General features: G+C 41.1%; 1 protein-coding gene across 2 annotated transcripts in view; it reads left to right on the forward strand.

Moving 5' to 3' along the window:
- LOC107983085 (uncharacterized) overlaps positions 1-22,063 on the forward strand; it is a 344,328-nt gene that overhangs the window by 155,901 nt on the left and 166,364 nt on the right. Inside the window, exon 2 of one of the 2 annotated variants that reach the window (XM_062970489.1) lies at positions 17,877-18,777. The exons of the other annotated variant lie outside the window; for it this stretch is intronic. Coding sequence (XP_062826559.1) covers positions 17,877-18,178 — 302 coding nt within the window. The 3' untranslated portion in view covers positions 18,179-18,777. Of the gene's footprint in view, positions 1-17,876; positions 18,778-22,063 lie in introns of those variants that run through there. 2 annotated transcript variants of the gene reach the window in all.

Consider the following 22,063-nt stretch of genomic DNA (forward strand, 5'->3'; position numbering starts at 1 on the left):
TTGAGACTACACAGAGAAGCCATTGAAATCCACAAGCATGTGGACAATTTCAAAAAAAGGGAGGAAAACATGAAAATGAACAAAATCTGGCTACCAATATTAAAGAACCCTAAAATCAAAACAGTAAATAAAGAACAACACTCTGAAAACAGAAAAATGCCATACATGAAACAATCAGGGACAGTTAACACCTCCAAACAAAGGATTCTCCCAGGCAGGAAAAAGCCAGGCCCTGAGGCCACAGGGCCATCAAATGCTAATCAAGGTGATTAATTACAACATCCACACCTGTATCCAACAGACAAGAGTTCCTTTCTCCCACCCTGTACCTTGCACAGATATATAAACCTCCAATGCCTAGTTTCCAACATAAATTAAACTTCTGAGGATGCCTGCCACAGATGTGGGCGAAACATCAGGAGAGAAAGCTTCTGGAATATGGCTGTACAGCCTGAAAGACTCACAGCAACCCCAAAAGATGTCTTTTGGGGGGGGGGTAGTGTTGCTGCTCAGCCTGCTGTGCTGATACCTCTTTTGGTTTTGTTAAAAGACATTTTATTTGTAAAAACTATAAAATATCCTAAAAATCAGTGGATAAGTGAAATATTCTGAAACTTGGCAGGAATAATGCCCTACACCTGTTCTGTTCTGTTGTTGTGGAGATTTACTGAGATTGTGTTCTGTTGTTGTGGAGATTTAATGAGATTTTATTTTTAGGAACTTTAAAAATTCCTAAAAATCAGTGGATAAGCAAAACATTCTGAAACTTGGCAAGCTTAAAGTCATACATTTGGCCTACAGTATAGCAAGTTTCATCCTGATAGTCATAAAAATGACAGAAAGATGACCTCGGAAGTTTCTCCATTGGCACCAATGGATCGAATTTTCCTGAATTAAAAACAGAACTCAAGATTTCAAATTACGAATTGAAACACCGCCCCACCCATCCTCTTGAATCTTCCCAAAAATGAAATGAGGAGATCCAGAATTTGAAATGAAACCTAAACTGATCTTCCGTTTTGCACACTTCTAGTAAATATTTTATCAATTCCTAGGGCTGATACAAAAGAAAGTGGTTAATTCAAGATGATTCCAAATGGACCATCTTGCACAGAGAATGATAACCTTTTAAAATGAACATATTTATTACAGTGATATCTTCTCTAACCATTAAACAACAGCAAATCACATGACATTTTTGCAGATGGGTGAAAGAGGGCTGATTCAGTGTTTATAGTCTATCTGATCAAAGAAAATTCTCTTGTATTGATTGCCAGAGACCAATTTCATCTCTTTCCCTCCCCAAAGGACCAAACCCACAGACTTAAATAAATGAAAACTATAGTTCATCATCTTTAAAACTGCTTTTACAGGGTCTCTGCACTGTCCAGAGATAACTGCCCTTTCCCTCACTTCTGTCTCTCCAAGAGGCTGTAATTGCAGAAATGCTGAGAAAATACCAATGGTCGTCAGGTCCGCTGTAAGTTTTGTGATGTGTGTCTGAAAGATTTATGTCCTGATTAAAAGAACCTTGATTGAATTTTCTGATATAAAATTGTTTTGTTCATAAGCACATGTGCCTTTTTATCCTTTGATCCCAGCTTGGTTTTTCCAACTCTTTGGAGAGATGAGAGAAACAAAAGATGTGGGATCGACAAAAAAAGTGATAGAAACAATTAGATGCACCCAGTATCTGGAGATTTGGGGTGATTAAAGTAAAAGATGACTCTGGGACACATGAATATTGAGGGACAGTGGGCCAGATTCACTGTCACTGTCACATTAGCTGGTTTCATTTTCTTTTAAAAAATTGTCTGCAAGAGGGAGACATTGCATGTGACAACATTGCAACTGCATTGTGACAACAGTTCTCCAACATTTGTAGGGAAAGTCTACAGGAAAAAGCGTTATCAAAAACTGGGATCTATATATTGCCATTCTGGGCTGCAGTCTACATACTTTTATTCCCAATAAAACTGTTTCATCTTTAAAGTTCCACTCATTCTGGATTTGTTACAGCTTAGTAGGGGTGTGAAAGGCTTTGGAGCTCCATTTCATAATTCAGAGATTTGGATGATTCGTAAATACTAACCTCTGAATTACTAATCGGAAAGAACCCCTCCAGATCAATAACTAATCAAAACACAAGCCTCCAAAACCTTCAGAGAGATTAGTAAAGATTTGTTGTTCTGGAGTTTTTTCCTCCCAATGTAATTCCATCTCCCACAATTGTCTGAGGTGGGAGGGAGTGGAAAGCTGCATGCTGTTTTTTTCTCCTTGTCAGCCAATTAGAAAAAGAAAGCCAAATCACACCGCTTTCTGCAAAGCTGGTCTGCTCCCCTCAGGATCTCTTTTTTTCTGTCTTTGTGGTGTTCGCAGGAGAGAGAAGAATGTGTTCTTTGGAGGTCTGTTCTGTTTCTGTGTGTTTCCTAAAACCTAAATTTATAATAGCTTTTTGAGCCAATGGGATTTTGGCCTGCATCAATAGGGGAATAACGTCTAGATCCAGGGAAGTCATGCTCCCCCTCTATTCTGCCTTGGTCAGACCACACCTGGAATACTGTGTCCAGTTTTGGGCACCGCAGATGAAGGGAGATGCTGACAAGCTGGAAAGCGTCCAGAGGAGGGCGACTAAAATGATTAAGGGTCTGGAGAACAAGCCCTATGAGGAGAGGCTTAAAGAGCTGGGCATGTTTAGCCTGCAGAAGAGAAGGCTGAGAGGAGACATGATAGCCATGTACAAATATGTGAGGGGAAGTCATAGGGAAGAGGGAGCAAGCTTATTTTCTGCTGCCCTGCAGACTAGGACACGGAACAATGGCTTCAAACTACAGGAAAGGAGATTCCACCTGAACATCAGGAAGAACTTCCTCACTGTGAGGGCTGTTCGGCAGTGGAACTCTCTCCCCCGGAATGTGGTGGAGGCACCTTCTTTGGAAGCTTTTAAGCAGAGGCTGGATGGCCATCTGTCGGGGGTGCTTTGAATGCGATTTCCTGCTTCTTAGCGGGGGGTTGGACTAGATGGCCCTTGAGGTCTCTTCCAACTCTACTATTCTATGATTCTATGATTCTATGAATTCTGTTTCTTTCTGTCCCTTCATCCAGTCTATAGCCTTTCTCTGTTGAAATTATCCAACCTCCCCCCCCAACTTAGATTTTTCCAAATTCCCATAGCGAGTTAGCTATATTCCCTTCCCAGCCTTACCTTCCTCTCAAATTCGTCTGTTATCAGCTGACATTGTTGTGTGCCTATTCTCCCCTCCCCAAAATATTAAAAAAACAAAAAAGTCTTTTGCTTCGTTTTGTAGCTCTGTGTTTTCTTCTGTGTGTCTAAACAGTTTGTTTATCTATTTTCATTTTCCTTGCTGTTTTTCTGGCTTGTGTGTGTGCAAACCACACACAAGTAGCTAGCAGTAGCCAGTGCACACAAACACACATACAACAAATTTTATAAAATGCTTTAACACTAACACTTATATAATAAACATGTTATACTTATATAATATATATTTGCTGCTTTGAATCCCACCCATGGGAGAAAAGAAGGATAATAACAATAATAATAATAATAATAATAATAATAATAATAATAATAATAATCCCCCCTGCAGGTGCCACCTTGACATGGTGGGGGGGGGGGGCTTAACTGCTCCAATGATGACTGAGGGCTGTGCTGGCAGTAGTGTAACTACTGGCAGGTCCAACCAAGCCAGAGAGGCCTCAGCGGAGAAATGGAACCAAGAGCACCTAACCCATTAGCATTGTGGAGAATCAAACCAAAACGAAGTCTATACTAGCTCGGTCGTCGCCCAGGATAAAAAGGACCGCGGTGGATGCTGCTGATTCTGGACATCCATCAACAAGTGGGCTACGGAATCATCAAAACCCAACTGAACAGTCACAGAAGCGGCAGAAATATACAATGCCAGAAAACCGCACAGTCATGAAATGCTATTACAACTCTGAACCTGAAAAGTGCGGCTACCAAAAAAGGATGCATCAGCTATGGAAACAAGAGTACCCTGACTCACAGATAACAGAACCCCGACTGGCTGACCAACGAAGATTCATAATCAGAAACAAAGTGTTCAGTGAAGTTGAACTTGAAGAAATCCAGAAAATCTGCAAAGCAAATTACTATCAGACCACAGCACAGACAGCAGCAGAGACTCCAGCAACACTTGGAATGGTGGAACAGATTGAACCAGAAGAATGTGTGATGCCTCTAAGCTGTGAGAGCACTGGGAACCAGACACAGAGGCCAATAAACAATCTAATATCTTTATTAAGGAAATAAAAGAGTCAAACAAAAATAAGCAGAGTATTTAGTCCAGCAATAGTCCTTTTAGGAAAGGTCAAATATAGTCCAGTAATGTGAAGTTAGATGTTGTGATGTCTCATGGGCCATGTAGTCCTGTTCCTAGTACTATGGTGACAGATGAAGAGGAAAACTTTGATTTCCCACCGATTCAGCCAGAATCGGAGCCCCTGCACCTGCAGGATGTTTGCCCTCAAGAAGTCAGCCAAACAAGCCTTGGGCAGAATTCTCCCCCGTTCTCTCGCCGGGATGATTATAATCGAGATAGAGGCGCTCGGGAGGCGAGTCGCCGAAGCGCCAGGATCGCTGCCAGACAATTAGCTGATTAAGCCTGTTTCCCTTGGGAAATCTTAAGGAGTCATGCATCTGGACACAGTTTGGGTTTCACTTCTTGTTCCCCAGGGAAAGTGTTCCTTGGCGGGAAAACAAGATCCTATATAGCTATTTCCCGCAAGGGGGATCCTTGCGGAGTCAATTCGTCAGCTTCTGGAGTGAGATCGTGTGTGGACTACGCTACTCCAGTTCCCTTGTTTCCAGGACCTTGCCACGGATCTTGTACCAGTTCCAAGCCAGCCTTGTTCCCCGGACCTCGTCACGGACCACGTTCTTGCTTCTTGCTTCTTGCTGCCTCGTATCAAGCCTTGTTTGCCAAGAATCCAGTTTGTTTCTCAGCCTTGTTGTCAAGCTCCATTGGACTAAAGGACCTTGTCATTTCCCCACACTTTGCTTGGCAAAGTGTGTGTTTCGGTTATTGGATTATAACTTTGGACTCTAATATCTCATATTGGACATTGTTTTCCTGGACTATATTTGACCTTTCTTGAAAGGTCTACTTCTGAACTTTATTCTTCACTTGTTTTTATTGACTTTATATATTCCTTTAATAAAGATATTAGATAGAATCTGGCCTCTGCGCATGGTTATTGGTGCTCCGTAGCCTGGGTCTTGACAGATGTCCAGTATTAGAGTTCAAAGTTTTAAATCCAATAACCGAAACACACTCAAACTTCCAAGCAGTTTGAGTGGGGAAATAAGCAAGGTCTTTCAAAGAGTCCCAGGTTCAATGTCCGAGGCTAGGATAACAAGGCAAGGCAAAGTTGGTCGTGGTGGAACTGAATCGCAGTCCAGGCTTGGCAGGGAGACGAGACGCAACGCCCGGTCTACTCGAGAGTAGTGCGCCGCAGGAACTGGAGACAATGTTGGTTTCCCAACTGACACTTTGACACCGCGATGGCCAGCCTGCGCGTAGAACCTTTATGGGACTTCGAATCTCCCCTCAAACCAGGTGCCTGAACACTTTTTCCCAAAAGAAATGGACTGAAGACAACAACTTGCCAGATGCAAACCTCCCTGGAAACTCTCAAGGGAATCGGTTTAATTAGCGTCCTCTCTCTCTGCTAATCTCGCCCTTTTCCTCCTATTCTCCTTCTCAGAGCGGAATGTTTTCAGAAACAATCTCCTATCAAAAGGAGCACTCTCCGGGGAACCAGGCTCTGTTTCAAGGGCTTTTGTAATTAACTTTTGGCTAAAACTGTCAACAGGGAACATCTGGAAGGGAGCAGAATCTTGCTGAGTTGGCACAAACCCCATATCCTCTTCAGTCTGATCCATAATGGCTGCGGGGTCATGACTCGAGGATCCCTGAGACATCACAGAAAGTGTGGAGCTTTTGCGAGAATTTGATGAACCAGCACTTGAAACACCTATTGAACCACCAGGAACCTTGACAGCAAGACAACAAGAGCTCAAGAATAAGATCATGGCTCATGCTGCAGCAAATGCAATAAGACAGCGGCTCCCAACTCTAAAAACAGTGCCCAAGAGACATCTGGTGCCTCTCATGAAAGATGTGAATGCAGTACTCTCCACTGTCCAAATAACATCAATTGAACAAACAAACCAGTATGCCTACAGTGCAGCAGTGATAGTAACAGAAGAGCTTGGGCTCCTACAACCAAGGCAGCCCCAAAGAAAATCGACTGGAAAACCAAAGTGGAAGGTCAAGCTAGAGTTGAAAATCAAGGAACTGCAAGTAACCTGAAAAATATGAAAGAGAAGAAACTGAAGAATGACAAAATTAAGCAATACCTGATCAGAAAGTACTGGCTGAACACCAGAAAAATTGAAGAAGCTTTGGAAATTGTGAAATAACAAATTACAGCAAGAGCCAGAAAAATTGAAAGATATGAAGCCCGAATCATCCAGTACAGACAAAATCAACTGTTTCAATCAGACCAAAGACGGTTCTATCAGAGCCTGAACCAAACAACAGACACAGTAACCATAAAGCCAGAGAAAACTGCAACAACAAAGTTCTGGAAAGAGCTTTGGGAAAATAATAAGAACTACAACAAAAATGCTGGGTGGATAAAGGAGTTTGAAGGAAAATTCTCACAGAACGAAATCGAAAAGATGGAAATAACAACTGAAATGATCAGCAAACGAGTGCAAAAAGTCAAGAACTGGACATCGCCTGGTAGTGATCAACTTCATGGATTTTGGCTCAAACATCTGATTAGTTTACATGGAAAAATGGCCCAACAATTCAATGATATGCTGCAGAAAGGAAGTATCAGTGAATGGCTAACAACTGGAAGAACATACCTGATACAAAAGGATCCAGCAAAAGGAGCAGTACCAGGAAACTACAGGCCAATAATGTGTCTGCCCACTATGTTTAAACTACTGACTGGCATCATAGCTGACAGAATTCAAGACTATCTTGAAGAAAAAAACATCTTGCCAGATGAACAAAAAGGCAACAAATGGAAAAGCAGGGGCACAAAAGACAAGTTATTGATTGACAAAATGATTCTGGAAAACTGTAAAAGCCGAAAAGCTAATCTTCACATGACGTGGATTGACTACAAAAAGGCCTTTGACTCACTCCCACACAGCTGGATCATCAAGTGCCTGGATGCCATTGGGATTAGTAAAAACGTTGACACCTTCATTGAAAACATAATGGAGTGCTGGAAAACTGAACTGTTTGTTGGAAATGAAAGCTATGGACTTGTCAACATCAGGAGAGGAATTTTCCAGGGAGACTCATTGTCCCCTCTGCTTTCCATTATTGCCATGATCCCTCTGTCAACAATCTTACAAAAAAACAAAAAACAAATCTCGGCTATCAAACATCTAAGAATTTTCACAAAATTTCGCATCTGATGTACATGGATGACCTGAAGCTGTATGGGAATACGGAAACTGAAATCCAGTCTCTGACTAACACTGTCCGAATTTTTAGCACTGATATCAGCATGGAGTTTGGCTTGGACAAATGTTCGACAGTGGCATTGAAGAAGGGAAAAATCATTGAAAGTGAGAGCATAAATATGCCTAATGGCCAAACAATAAAGTGTCACCAGCCAGAGGCCTATAAATATCTGGGCATATTACAGCTGGACAACATCAAGCATGAACATGTGAAGACTGTGGTCAGTAAAGAATACACACAAAGGGTCAGAAACATTCTCAAAAGCAAGCTCAATGGAGGCAACACCATCAAGGCCATAAACACCTGGGCCATACCTGTCATAAGATATACTGCTGGCATTATTTTAAAAAGATTTGTTGGTAATGGATAAAATAACTGTACTCTTAAGAGAAGAACTTTTAGAGAACTTTGTTAATGAATGCCAACCAATGATCTCAATATAAAATTAATCAAAAATGTATATACAGGGACCTATAAAACTAGAAAAGGAAGAACCAGATATTAGTTTGGAGCCTATGATACCTTTATATGTATTATTTAAATAGAAGATTGTGACCCCTTAAAGAAAACATATTATCTGAAAAATGATTATGGAACACTAATACAACAACTCTTTATTGATTAGTCAGTTTTGACCATATCAAAACATGTAAAACATACAAAACGTACACCCTTGCCCATACATACAGTAAAATCATGTAAAACAGTAAAACCATGTAAAAACAAGGCATCCTGGTCTACTAGTCTACCAACCCACTCCTTGGTAGTTGTGCAAGTACAGAATAAAAATATTAAAATTAAGATTAATTACTCCCTTAAGGTAAGGTTTAAGCGGGGACAAGGGTAAGTAAAACTAGTGGCTTGTCCATAGTAAAATTTTAAATTTGGATTTTGTTATTGGCATTAATATCACAGCTGTCCGCTTCCATCTTCTCGCGGATGGCCAGCGCTTTTTGTGTAAAAAGGGTCAGTTTTAAAATAGAGTTTTTATCTGAACCCCGTAGAAGGATGTGCAGTTTTTCCTTATTCTCTAAATGAGTGTGGTTCTCAAGCAGAGGCTCTAAATAGAAAGATCGAATCCTATTGTAATAGGGGCATTTTAAGAAAAAGTGTTCTGAGTCCTCCACTTCTGCATCTGTCTTGCAGCACCCACAGGTTCTCTTTGTATAAGGGATATTCTGGCATCTACCTAGCTTAGACTTAATGTCAAGTTGCTCAAATCTAGCCCGGGTAAAAAGTTTTCTAATATATAGTGGGAGTGTAAAAAAGAGGTAGGTTTCCATGCCCACATTGCATTTAAATTTAGCCATGTATGGAGTGGCTCTAGCTTGTGCTATGATCATAAGGTCATTTTGTGCCGCAGTGTCAAGGGCTCTTTGGTAAACAATTGAGCACACTTTAGCCCCAAAATTTATTAGCTCGAGAGGGGAAAAACCTAACTTACTGACAGTGTGGCTGAGTCTGCTTAGCCATGATGACCATTCTTTGTGGTTTTCTTGCTCTAATAGGCATATGGCTTGGAGTCTATGTGGTTGCATTTGTCTTATTTTGTACCACCAATTGATCTGCCTCTTCATAATTACTGTGGAAATTTGGGGTACTCCCATCTCTGCTCTCACTGCAGCTGACAGGGATGATCTCTCCACACCTAAGCCAATTTTTAAGTGGTGAAGTTGGAATCTTTCTACAAATGCCAGATGTTGATCCCCCCCATATTTCAGCTCCATACAAAGCAATGGGGAACACCTTAGCCTTAAGAACCTTCAGGAAGGGACGCAAAGATCCCGGGTAATAGTGGTTACATAATTTATGAATTGCCTGCGTGGCATTATCAGCTTTTGCAATAGTTAATTTTAGGTGTTGGGACCATGCCCCAGATGCCGCATAATGTAGACCTAAGTATTTAAATGTCCTCACTTGTTCCACTTTGTGCCCATCAAGGAGCCAGTTGTAAACCTTGGTTTTCTTGCCAAAGACCATTATTTTGGATTTTTCTTTATTTATGGTGAGGGCATTTTCAATACAGTATTAGCTAAGTTTTTGCAGGGACCTCCTTAACCCAACTGGGGTGGTGGATAACAGTACTATGTCATCTGCGTATATCAAAATGTTTAACTCCCTATCCAAAATCTTTGGTCCATGGCATTCTTTCATATTCAAATATTCCACGATATCATTTATATAAAAGTTAAAACAGAATGGTGCCAACAGACATCCCTGTCTCACACCCCTAGTTGAAGCTATTCCATTGGAAACCGCCCCGCTATTACCTAATCTCACTTTAACGGAGGAGTCAGCATATAGCACAATCAGGAGCGCCAGTAGTCTTTTGTCTATGTTGGTCTTTCAAAATTTCCTCCAAAGTAACCCTCGGCTTATAGAGTCAAAGGCAGCGGATAGATCTATAAAAGCAACATATAAACTTCTGTTCAATGAAGAATATTTGTCAATTACATGCTGGAGAACAAAGGCATTGTCTATAGTAGAGTAGCCTTGCCTGAAGCCTGCTTGTTCTTCCTTTATTATCAGATTATTTTCAGCCCATTCGTCTACTTTGTCCAGAAGGTATTTTGCGTAGATCTTAGCTGCAATGTCAATCAGGCTGATTGGGCGATAATTCCTAGGGTCGGCTTTGTCTCCTTTCTTGAAAATTGGCACTATAATGCGAAATTTCCAGCCTGATGGGACAGAAAATGCCTAGTAAATGAGCCCACCAGTCTATATTTTGCTTGAACAGTTCTGGGGGGAGAAAATCTTCGCCCGGGGCTTTGTTTGCTTTCAGCCTTGTTATGATTGTTTTCACTTCCACTGCTTGCACTGGTGGCCATGAGGGAAGGGGGTCTGCTCCTGCAATTATATTAATACTTGATTCCTCCCTTCGGGACTGTGATGTGTTAAATAAATCCGTATAAAATTCTTCCCATTGGGCTGCTGGAATAGGTGAATCGATATCAAATCGTACTTCCTTTAATTTTTTGGCCACAATATCCCAAAAGAAAATGGAGTTACGTGTGGAGATTGTCAGTTCAAGATCAGACCATACTTTCATATTATAGCTCTTCTTTTTGTCTGAGATCAGTTTTTTATATTGCCGTCTGATTTTTAAGAAACACTAATAGCTGGGAAGTATTGCACTGTATGCAACAAACATTTATAAATGTATGTCTATTTGAATAAATAAAATAAAAAAGAAATTTGGCAGGCTAAAGGTTGTATGTGTTGTCTACAAGTGTGCCAAGTATTATCTTGATAGATACCCATAAAATGATGGAGAAAGAAGTACAGTGTTCCCTTGCTACTTCGTGGCTCACTTTTCGCTTCCTCGCTATTTTGCGGGTTTTTAATAAAAACTAAAATAAAAGTATTAATCATAAAATAATATTATAAATCCCTTATAAATCCCTCTTTCTACTTCCTTCTTAAGGAGAAGCCTAAGGAAGGGAGAGAAACGGAAGCCAAAGCAGCTTTGTTTTTGCCTCACAAGGCAGCGGCAGCAGCAGGAGCTCGCATGCGTGTGCTTGAGAGACGAGAAGGGGACAGAAATGCTACTTGCAAACAACATAAATATAGCATCCCTGCTTTGAGGATTTTCACTTATTGCGGGTGGTCCTGGAACATAATCCTTGCGACAAGTGAGGGAACACTGTATTGCAATTTTCCCCATTGTGGCTAATGGAACAAATCTTAACAAAGTGATTATGATGTTTCAGAGATTCGGGTTACAAATTGGCATGGGACCCCTACAAATATTTACAAATCAAAGTGGGAACCATCCAAATCACCATTTGTAAGGTTAGTTTTAAGCCCATCTTTACATCTCTTTTGCTGTTCACCAACATTCAATTTTCCATTCTTGAGCTGAGAGTAGAGTACCTGCTTTGGGAGATGGTGATCTGGCATTCGGACAACGTTGCCAGTCCAGTGAAGTTGATGGTGGAGAGTCATTGCTTTGATGCTGGTGGTCTTTGCTTCTTCCAGAATGATGACATTTGACTGCCTATCTTACCTAGGGATTTGCAGGATTTTTTTGGAGGCATCACTGAGTTAAAAGTGACATTTATAGACAATCCATGTTTTGCAGGTGTACAACAGAGTTGGAAGAACATTAGCTTTATAAACAAACATCTTGGTATCCCTATGAATGTCCCAATCCTCAAACATGCATTTGAAAAAATGCTGTACCCGCAGAGCTTAGACAGTGTTGTATTTCTGTGTTGATACTGATTTCCGTGGAGAAGTGGCTGCCAAGGTAGTGGAAATTGTCAACATTTTCTAATGTTACACCACTGAGGTGTATTTCTGGCATTGAAGAGGGATTGGCTGGTGCCTGCTGGTAGAATGCTTTTTCTCGATGTTCAGTGACAGATCAAGCTTTTCAGGTGCTTCTGCAAAGGCGTTTAAATTGGCTTGTAGGTCTTCTGAATGAGCAAAGTCTCCATTGTCATCAGCATACTGGAATTCTTAACAGACTTTGTTGTGACCTTGGTTTTGCCTTTCACCTGCTGAATTTAAATAGCTTGCTGTAACATAAAGCCTTATTTTATTGGTGATTTTTGTCTATGTTATTTAATGTTGATTCAGAGATAAAGGTGGGCAGGAGTTAGCTACTGATGATTGGCTATGTGTCACCATGGTAACGTAGCTGCTTCTGTAGAAATGTAACTATTTCGAAGCTAGCATGAAAGGGACGGAGCTAGCTGGATGAGAAAAGGAGGGAATGTTTTTAAAAGAGTTCAGTTATGTTCATGTTTCTAGTGAGGGAAACTAGTGGAAAGATTTGTGTGAGTCTGAGGGATCAGCTATGGAAGTTCTCTAGCCGTTGAGCTAGAAAGAAGTCTGAAAGTTAGTTAGTAAATTCTCTAGCCAGTGAGCTAGGAAGAAGACGTCTGTATGTTCAGGTTCTAGCAAGGGGAGCTAGAAGAAAGACTTCTGTGTGTTCAGTTTAGTTTCTAGCCTGTGTGTTAGAAAGAAGATGTCTGAAGTAAATTAGGTTTAGGTTTCCAGTGAGATAGAGCTGAGGAAAAGGAATACTGTTGAGACAAACTTTCAGTCAAGTTGTAGATGTTAAAGAATGAAAGATATTGTCTGTATTTTGTACAAATGAAACTGAAGAAGTAAACCTATGCAACAAGTTACGCTTTTTGGACTAAAGAAACCATAAATAAATAATTCTTTGTTTTTAATAAAGACAATGTTCCTGAGTGTGAATTGCTCTACTTAGAGTCAGCTGGAGATTCGTCTTACATATTTTCCCTGAGTGTCACATCCTCTCATACATACACACACACACAGACTCAAGTTTTATAGCTGGCAGTGGCTGGGATCCTGAAAGAAGGATTGCCCCATGTCATAGTGGGATTTGAGAGATCCCATATTAAAAAGGTGTGGCAAAGGTGTGGGATATTAAGAAAAAGATTCCCTTGGCCTAAATGTGAAGGGGCTTTGGGCAGGGTGTCCCACATTTAATGGTAGCAGTGGTTGGGATCTTAAAAGAGAGATTTCCCCCTGCCTGTTTGAGAAGCCACTCTTGTGCCTTGTTTTCGAAATGAACCTTGCACTTGCCATCTGTCTGAAAGGTGATTTCCATACTGGTGGGAAGCTTCTTTTCAACAAGGTGTAGAATCATAGTTATAAAGATGGAAAATAAGGTTGTGGCAATAACACATCCCTGTTTTTTACACCTGATTCCACCTTAAATGGGTTGCTGTGGAGCCATTGCTGTCCAAGACTATTGCCATAATGTCATAATGGAGAAGCCACAGGATATTCAGAAATTTACCAAGGTACCCAATTTTTACTAAGATGGTTCAGATAGCATTGTGATTCACTGTGTGGCATGTTTTTGTCCTTTAAAAGATCAATGAATGCCAGGTACAGATGTTGATTTTGTTCCTTGCATTTTTCTTGGAGCTGTCATGCAGTAAAGATCATATCCACTGTTCCTCTGGAGGGGTGGAAGTCATTCTGAGATTTCAGTAGGATGTCTCCTGAAATAGGTAGGAGACAGTTTGTAAGGATTCTTGCAAGGATTTTCTCATTGGAGGTTAAAAGATACCTCAATAATTTCCAGTCTGTTCTTTCCCTTTTTTGAAAAGGTTGATGATAGTGGCAACACTGAAGTCTGCTGGGATCACCCACACTTTTTCAATGAACTGTTGGAGTTATTGTGTCAGCTCAGGTCCATCTACTCTAAAGATTTCAACAGGGATCTCTGGTCTGCTGGCTTTGTTATTTTTTTAATTGACTGATGGCTTTACTGACTTCCTTCAAACTAAGAAAGGTGGGACTCCAGATTGATAGATGATAGATAGATAGATTGACTAACCTTTTGATTTGTGCCCAGAAACAAAGAGTCGGTTAACCTTTTGTAACACAGGGATCTTATAATCTTATGATCCTTGTAACCTAGTGACCTCTTTGCTGAATCACAGCTGCATGCCTCCATCTATTCTTGCTCTTTTTACTGCTATTTGGAATAGCAGTGAATTCCCTGCCAGTTTGGAGAAAGGATGAAAGAGAATTTTTAAAAGGGATCTAATAATCCAATTTACATTTTTAAATGCCTTCTTGAATGAAAAAGAGAGAGAGGCTAAGCAAAAGAGAAATGGGAAAGACACCATCCATGGTTGTTGGAGCCACTTCAAGGCACCTCTGGGGAGAATTTAAACCTATTGTCCTCCTTATTGTGTCTAGCAAAGTTGCTTTCAAAAAGTAGTAAGTTCTAATGGATTCACCTTTGGCAGCCAGAGAACGTCAAATCAAGCAATTCCTGTCAGATACTGGTTCTGATTGGATACCTGATGAACTAATGGTCTTTTTAGTGTGACTGAGATGAGGTTAAGACACATGTAAAGATACACAGAGAGGAAATTAGTTTCAAGAGAGATGGAGCATATAGGTGGAAACAATTTGATTTCAGAAATCAAACTGTGAACTCTTGTGTTTTATATAAATAGTTGCTTCAAATTTTGCTACTCTTCTTGATATCACTCTCGTCAGCAATCATGAAAAGCTAGTGCAGTGGCTCTCAACCTGGAGTCCCCAGATGTTTTTGGCCTACAACTCCCAGAAATCCCAGCCAGTTTACCAGCTGTTAAGATTTCTGGGAGTTGAAGGCCAAAAACTTCTGGGGACCCCAGGTTGAGAACCATTGAGCTAGGGTGTAGAACTCATTTAATTATGACCACACTCTTGGGGTTTTACTTAGATAGGCTGCATATATTGCACTCCTTGTAGCATCTCACATGTTTCTCACATTGGTTAGAAATAGGGGCATGATCCATAGTTGCTGTGATGTGGCTACTGAGAATACGGTCTTGTTTGATGATTGTGATTTTTGTGATATATAAATGGATTGCCTAGAACATAATTTAGATTTGATGTATCATATTTGTAGTAGATATCAGAAATGGCATGCAGTGATAGTGAACTTTTTGGACTACATGCATTGGACAGCAAATTCCAAAACCCTTTTATCATTGGTCATGCTGAATGGGGTTGGTGAACATTGTAGGTTTGGAAGGTCCATTAGCAAAATCATGTGTTATTTAAGACCAAGATACATATTCTTGAAAAGGAAGCCATCCTGCTACAGCTATCTGTCTTTCTGTCTGTCTGTCCAATCTAATTATAATTTTTTATCCTGCCTGCCAAGGCACTCAACCTTCTGTTGTAGATAATGTATACCGCTGAATTTCCTATGACGTATCCCTTCAAAGTTTTTCTTCCTGTAGCTACCCTGTTTCCCCTAAAATAAGACATCCCCTGAAAATAAGACCTAGTAGAGGTTTTGCTGAATTGCTAAATATAAGGCCTCCCCTAAAAGTAAGACCTAGCAAAGTTTTTGTTTGGAAGCATGCCCAACGGACAGAACACCAGAGCATGCAGGATTGGTAAATGTACGTGCCATAGATTGTTGTACATGGAAACATTGGTAGTCACAAGAAATTTTTGATAGGATTCAGTTTGTCTGGTTATGCTGGTTTGTGATGACAATTACTTTACAATATATAATAAATTTTCAATTTTTTTTGTTCAACAATAAATGTGAATTCTTCTTCATGGAAAAATAAGACATCCCCTGAAAATAAGACCTAGCGCATCTTTGGGAGCAAAAATTAATATAAGACACTGTCTTATTTTCGGGGAAACATGGTATATGATTGATTACATGTATATCTAGTAGACATGGGCGAATTTCTCAGAATCGTTGTTAATCATAATAAAATCGTATCTCTTTTGGGTTCCAAATGGGGTTCCGAGGTGGTTTGGCGATTCAGAATTAACCATCCAATTCGAAGTGTTGGAGCCCATTTATTTGATGGCCTCGGAAAACCTTCAGATATATGAGAAAGCGTTTTTAATACAACCAAAGATTATTTGCAGGGAAGAGTAGCCTAGCCTGGGGTTGCCTCCTTGCCCAATCAGTGCTGAGTCTTGGCAGAAAGGGAAGAGCCTTTTCATCTGGGCTTGATAACAGCTCTGTAGAAAGCAACCAAGTCCTTAGTGTTCTCCCTCTTGGCTGGGGCTAGCCACGGGCTTGATGGTAGCTCCATAGAAAGCAACCAAGTCCTGAGCATTTTCCCTCCTGGCTGGGGCTAGCAGTTGCTGGTTTTGAGACAGCATGGTGTAGTGTAGTGGTTTGAGAGTTGGACTATGATTGTGGCTTGATTCCTCACTCAGCCATGGAAAACCACTGGGCGATCTTGGGTAAGTCACACATTCTCAGTCCCGGAAAACTCAAAGAAACATGAAATAACACTTTCAAACCAGGAACAGATTTTTGTTATTATTTAAAAATTTTATTTTATAAAAAAATTTGAAAATTCACCAAAATTCTGAGGATAAGTCAAATGTTCTTAGATTTGGTGAGCTAAGAGTGGTAAATGTGTTCTACCACTGTAGCAAGTTTCATTAGGATAATTCAAAAAATGAGGGAGAGAGAAGCCCCTCAAGTTTCTCCATTGACAATAATGTTTTCCTTCATGAGCATGCACATCTGCCATTAATGAGCTACATACAAAGATTCAAAACTTTTGGAAAGTTTTGAACTTTTTGCTTCAAAATTCAAAAATGACTTTAGAAATGAAGCGTCAGTGCCACCTACTTTCAAAGAAAGTTTAGAACCATTTTTTTCTGGACTGCACATGCATAATATCTAGCTACAGGTACATAATGGGTGGGTCTTTGCACAATTAAAACTTGTGCGCCAGCTGCAACCATACCTCGAGAAGTCAGATCTGACCATGGTGGTCCATGCCTTAGTTACCTCTAGACTGGATTATTGCAATGCGCTCTATGTGGGGCTGCCTTTGAAGATGGCTAGGAAATTACAATTAGTACAACGTTCGGCAGCCAGGTTCCTAACTGGAGCAAACTACAGGGCGCGTTCAACGCCACGTTCAAGGAGCTCCATTGACTGCCGTTTATTTTCTGAGCCCAATTCAAGGTGCAGGTTATCACCTACAAAGCCCTAAACAGTTTGGGACCCACCTACCTTAGAGACCACATCTCCCCCTATGAACCCGCAAGATCTCTTCGCTCATCGGGGGAGGCCCTCCTCTCGCTTCCACCACCCTCGCAGTCATGGTTGGTGGGGATGAGGGAGATCAGGCAGGCCCCCACCCTCCTCTCCTTTCGGAGGAGCCTGAAAACCTGGCTCTTCCAGAAGGTCTTTGATGATTGACCCTGTAGGTTCGACCTATTTGCCCACTGAGCATAGACCCATAGGTACGCCTTCTCAGTATTACACTTAGCACTTTAATGACTATGTCAGCTAGGTAACTACCCCTCCCTGATGACTTCAACATATTTTGCACTTTGGCCCAGAACCGTGAATTCAACTCATGTTTTTAATACCTATTTTGTATGCTGACCTTTTATGACTGTTTTTATCAATATTGTTGTTTTTATTGTTGATTGATTTGTTTTATTGCATTGTTTGCTTTTTATATTGTTATGTCTGGGCATGGCCCCATGTAAGCTGCCCCGAGTCCCTTCGGGGAGATGGGGCGGGGTATAAGAATAAAGTTATTATTATTATAAGTCATTATAATGCAGGTTGAATATCCCTTACCGGAAATGCTTGGGAAAAGGTAGTTTGTGCATTTGGGGGAGGGTTTTTTGGAATACTTGTATTTGCATATACATGCATAATAAGATATATTAGATATGAAACTCAAATCTATAAATTTAATTCATTTATTTCAGATTTCAGAATTTTGGATCAGTGATGGCAATATTTGGGCATTCTTCTTACAAAATTATGTAGTTCATAAAAATGCAAAAACTCATCTCATGGAGACTTGTATTTTAAACAATGACCTCATTTTTCATTAATAGGCATGATTTTCATTTCTGCCAGTGTGATGACTCATGGGCCATGTAGTCCCGTTCCTAGCGCTGTTGTGACAGATGAAGAGGAAAACTTAGGTTTCCCACCGTTTCAGCCAGAATTGGAGCTTTCTCAGCCAGAAATGGAGCCCTTGCACCTGCAGGAGATTTGTCTTCCAGAAGTTTGTCAAACAAGCCCTGAGCCGAAATCTCCCCCATTTTCTCACCATGATTATTGTAAACAACAGAGGGGCGCTCAGGAGGCGTCTCGCAGGAGCGCTAGGATCGCTGCAAAGCATTCAGCTGATTAAGCCTGCTTCCCATGGGAAACTTTAAGGAGTCATGCATCTGGACTCAGAGAATAGCTTTCGTTTCTGGTTCTCCAGAGAACTGCTCTTTGGCGGGAAAACGAGACCCTACTTAGGTGTTTTGCCCACGAAGGAATCTTGCGGAGTCAATTCGTCAGCTTCGGGAGTAGGTTGTGTGTGGACTAAGCTACTCCCGCATCCAAGTCCTTTGCTCTCGTTTCCAGCCCTGCCTTGCTTCCCAGGATCCTGCCTTGCTTCACGGACCTTGCCTTGCTTCCCGGACCTCGCCACGTAATTACCACGGATCCTGGTTTTGCTCCTCGTTCTTGTTGCCTTGAATCAAGCCTAGTGTTCCAAGAATCAAGTTACTTCCTAGCCTTGCTTAAGTTTCATGGACTAAAGGACCTTGTCATCTCCCCTCACTTTGCTTGGCAAAGTGAGTGTTTCGGTTACTGGATTACAACTTTGGACCTTAATATTTCATATTGGACATTGTTTTCCTGGACTATAATTGACCTTTCCCGAAAGGTCTTCTTCTGAACTTTATTCTGCACTTATTTTTATTGACTTTACATATTTCCTTAATAAAGATATTAGATAGATTCTGGCCTCTGTGTATGGTTATTGGTGCTCTGCAGCCTGGGTCGTGACAGCCAGACACAAGCCACTTCCCCAATATTAAAACACTTAAAAGCTGGTTGACAGGTTGTATTATTAACCATAAGAGCATATTACTCCTTGTTCCTGTCAAGTAACAACAGATATACTGTTGTGGTTGCATGTACATGAGCTGTTTTTTTTATACTCATCATACAAGTGATTGCCATTCCAACATCAAAATAAGAGACCAGACAAGAGTGTGGATTTAACTATGGGCAACTTTTTTTTTAAAATGTTACCTGATTTAACTTTAAGTGACTTGCAACATGTAACTAAAGGGGCATGAACCTGGTGTGAATTTAAGCCAAGGTGGTGGTCGTCCATGATCTACCCTTCAACTAAGTTGGGTGAAACACCCATGTCCATGAATATAGTAAACTTTAACGTCTCCAGGGTGGCCCCTCAGGAAAACATACGAAAAATTCTGCGACAAATCCAAAGAATTTTACAGAGCCAAAACTCTCCCCATTTCAAGGCCATTTCCATCGTCCTCACCCAAGTTATGTAAAAACAGGTGAGGGTTTCTGTTTCAGGCCTACACTACAAAGGAGTGCCTTAAGTGTCCAACAAATATTTCCATCACAGATTAGGGTTACCCCTACCTCCCACCATGCTCTTCAAAGCGGCCTTAATGTCAACTAGGAATTGGGGATTGCCTGCATCTGAGAGATGGAAACCATCACTTCAGAAGAAATCAGGCCTAAGATGTATGATGTCAGGGTAAGGAATATACGAGCTCATATCCTAGGCCATCGCCTTGTGTACAGCTTGGTTGACTCTTTTCCTTGCTCCATTAAGCTTCTTGACATCATCACCACTTGGCTACTTGAATCTTGGAATAATAGCAGACAACACAATGTGGGTGCGAGGCCATACCTTCTTGATTTTCCAAAAATCGTTCAAAGCCTGGATAACCAAGGCTTTGGCTTTCAGCAGGCCCAAGTCATTTCCACCCAAGTTGATCACAAGCACATTGGGAGGGAGCCCTCTCCTTGATACAAATAGTAATGGGCACAAACTGTGCCAACGGAGGCCTCTCCTGCCTCTCCACTCAGTAGTGGCCATAGGGACGTCTATGGGCCTGTCTCTTCATCCAGTGCACATAACTGTGGTCATAGATCAGGACCCGCGGTCTATGTGCCAGCAACAGCAACATCACATCTTGAAAAGACACAGAAATTAGTGGACCAAAACAGGATGAATATAAGAGCTATAAGCTTTGGACTTCCATCAGAGTTTGAATTTTAGCCACATTGTAGCCCATGGCTCCTGCTGTTGAGGCAGCCCAATTAGATAGTAATGTGTTCCAAATCTTTGGCCTTGAATGTTCAGTGCTTTGAGTGCTCTGGATGTGATTGACCAAAATTGGTATTTAGTGAGTGACTTACTTACTTATTTGAGACACTGTCCTGGTGACAAAAAAGGGGACTGGCTGTTTCACGTCCAAGAGCCACATAACTTGCCATAGTTTTAACTGGACATAAATCTGCATCACTGCAGCTGATAAGCCCAATGGAAGTTCCCAAGGCTTTCTGATCAGTTTTAGATCTTTTAACTGTTAGACTTGGTCATGCCAGTTCCAGTGGAGCATGTCATTCAGTTTACTATTTTTCTTAAAAGAAAGGGCTTGGCCCTGCAGTCCATCTGCATAAAGAGCACTGGCTTTTTGGCTCCCTCTCTCCTACAACTAATTCTCCAAGTATTTGCAGACCCAAAAATCTGTTGTAACATCAGGGAAGCCCTGGGCTTTGATTAACCTGGTTATCCGAGTATGGTGGTGAGGAAATGTTGCTTTGGATATGGCATCGCACAATCTGCGGAGGAAGGCCCTGCTGAGAGCAACCACCCTACAAGCAAAATTTAAATGGCCAATAAGCTTCTGAAAATTCCCGGAGGGTCACCTTACTTTGTTTAATAAATTGTGAATGTTGTGCCCATTGTACACCTTCTCGCCAGAAACCGTCTGGGCAGGAGTCAAAACCTCCATCCACAGCTGGCTGTCGATGAGGTCCCAAGCAATGTCAAATACCTGGCTGCATCAAATCTGAACCTATTATCATACAACAGCCAGGCATTACCTGTGAAATTCACATAGGCAATGTAAATGATGTTCATGTACTGGAAAAGAGAATAAGCTCAAGCCAGATATGCCTTAACAAGCATCCCCAAATAGATCATATAGCAAGTGAACCAATTAGCCCAAATTCTGGTTGATATTCCATTTTTTTAATCTTCTCTTTGTATTCCTCATCCAGCTCATCCTTATTCTTTTTCTTTAACTCTCTGAAGTAAAGAGAGAATATAGCAATATATTCATTTTTAAGTGTTTTGTCAATTGTTTTTGTGCCAAGTAAGCCCCTAAGAAAATGGCGCTCATCCTCTGGGATGCCGGCAATGGCCAATTAGCCATACACCAAAATTGGTGAGCCAATTCTAGTGTTTCTGCAGTAGAAGTACTGCCCATTGTGTTAGCTCCCTGACTAGTTTGGGGGGGGGCGGGGAGAGATCACTATGGCCTGAGACACCATAGTAATAGTTTGTTGTGTCATTCCCACCCACATCCCTGGTTGACCCCAGGGCCAAATGTGAACTTTCTGGTTACCTGCCATCGAAATTGGCATCTCCCTTGGCTGCCGCTCTGACTTTGACTCTACTGTGGCATCCATTGCTTTGGCCTCCTCCAGAAACACCTCAGGCATGTCGATGGTATCACTGACCTCTGCCTTTCTTCCATTGATCTCTGCCTCTAAAGCAGAGACACAAGAAGAAAGGGCTTTGATTAGTAAAGCCTTATTAACCCTATGAGTAGACCTGAACTCAGGGAAGGAGAACGGAATCCCCTTTCCCTTCTTCAGGCCACTTGCTTCCACCATGAGGTTGTCATAAGTACTTTTAAAACATTAAATAGGTTCTTTTATTCTGCTTTCAGTGAGACAGGTTGTATTAGGCACTTTCAGAGAAAGAAGCAGACACAGATTCCTGTATTGGGTTTTATAATAATTATATTGGTTACATAGACAAAAGGGGATATTGTATCAACATTTACACATATAATCTAACATTCATTCATCATTCATTCATTCATTCATTCATTCATCAAGTATTCTTACCATTCTTCTTGTTGAGTAGATCAGCTTCTTGAGAGGAGACGGCTGTTCATAGTAGTGTTCAGAAATTAGTGTTCAGCTGGTCTGACACACTTTTTCTGAGAGAAAAGGGCCCTTTTAT

The sequence above is a fragment of the Anolis carolinensis genome, chromosome 2 (genome assembly GCF_035594765.1).
Source record: "Anolis carolinensis isolate JA03-04 chromosome 2, rAnoCar3.1.pri, whole genome shotgun sequence".
Classification (NCBI taxonomy): Eukaryota; Metazoa; Chordata; class Lepidosauria; order Squamata; family Dactyloidae; genus Anolis; species Anolis carolinensis.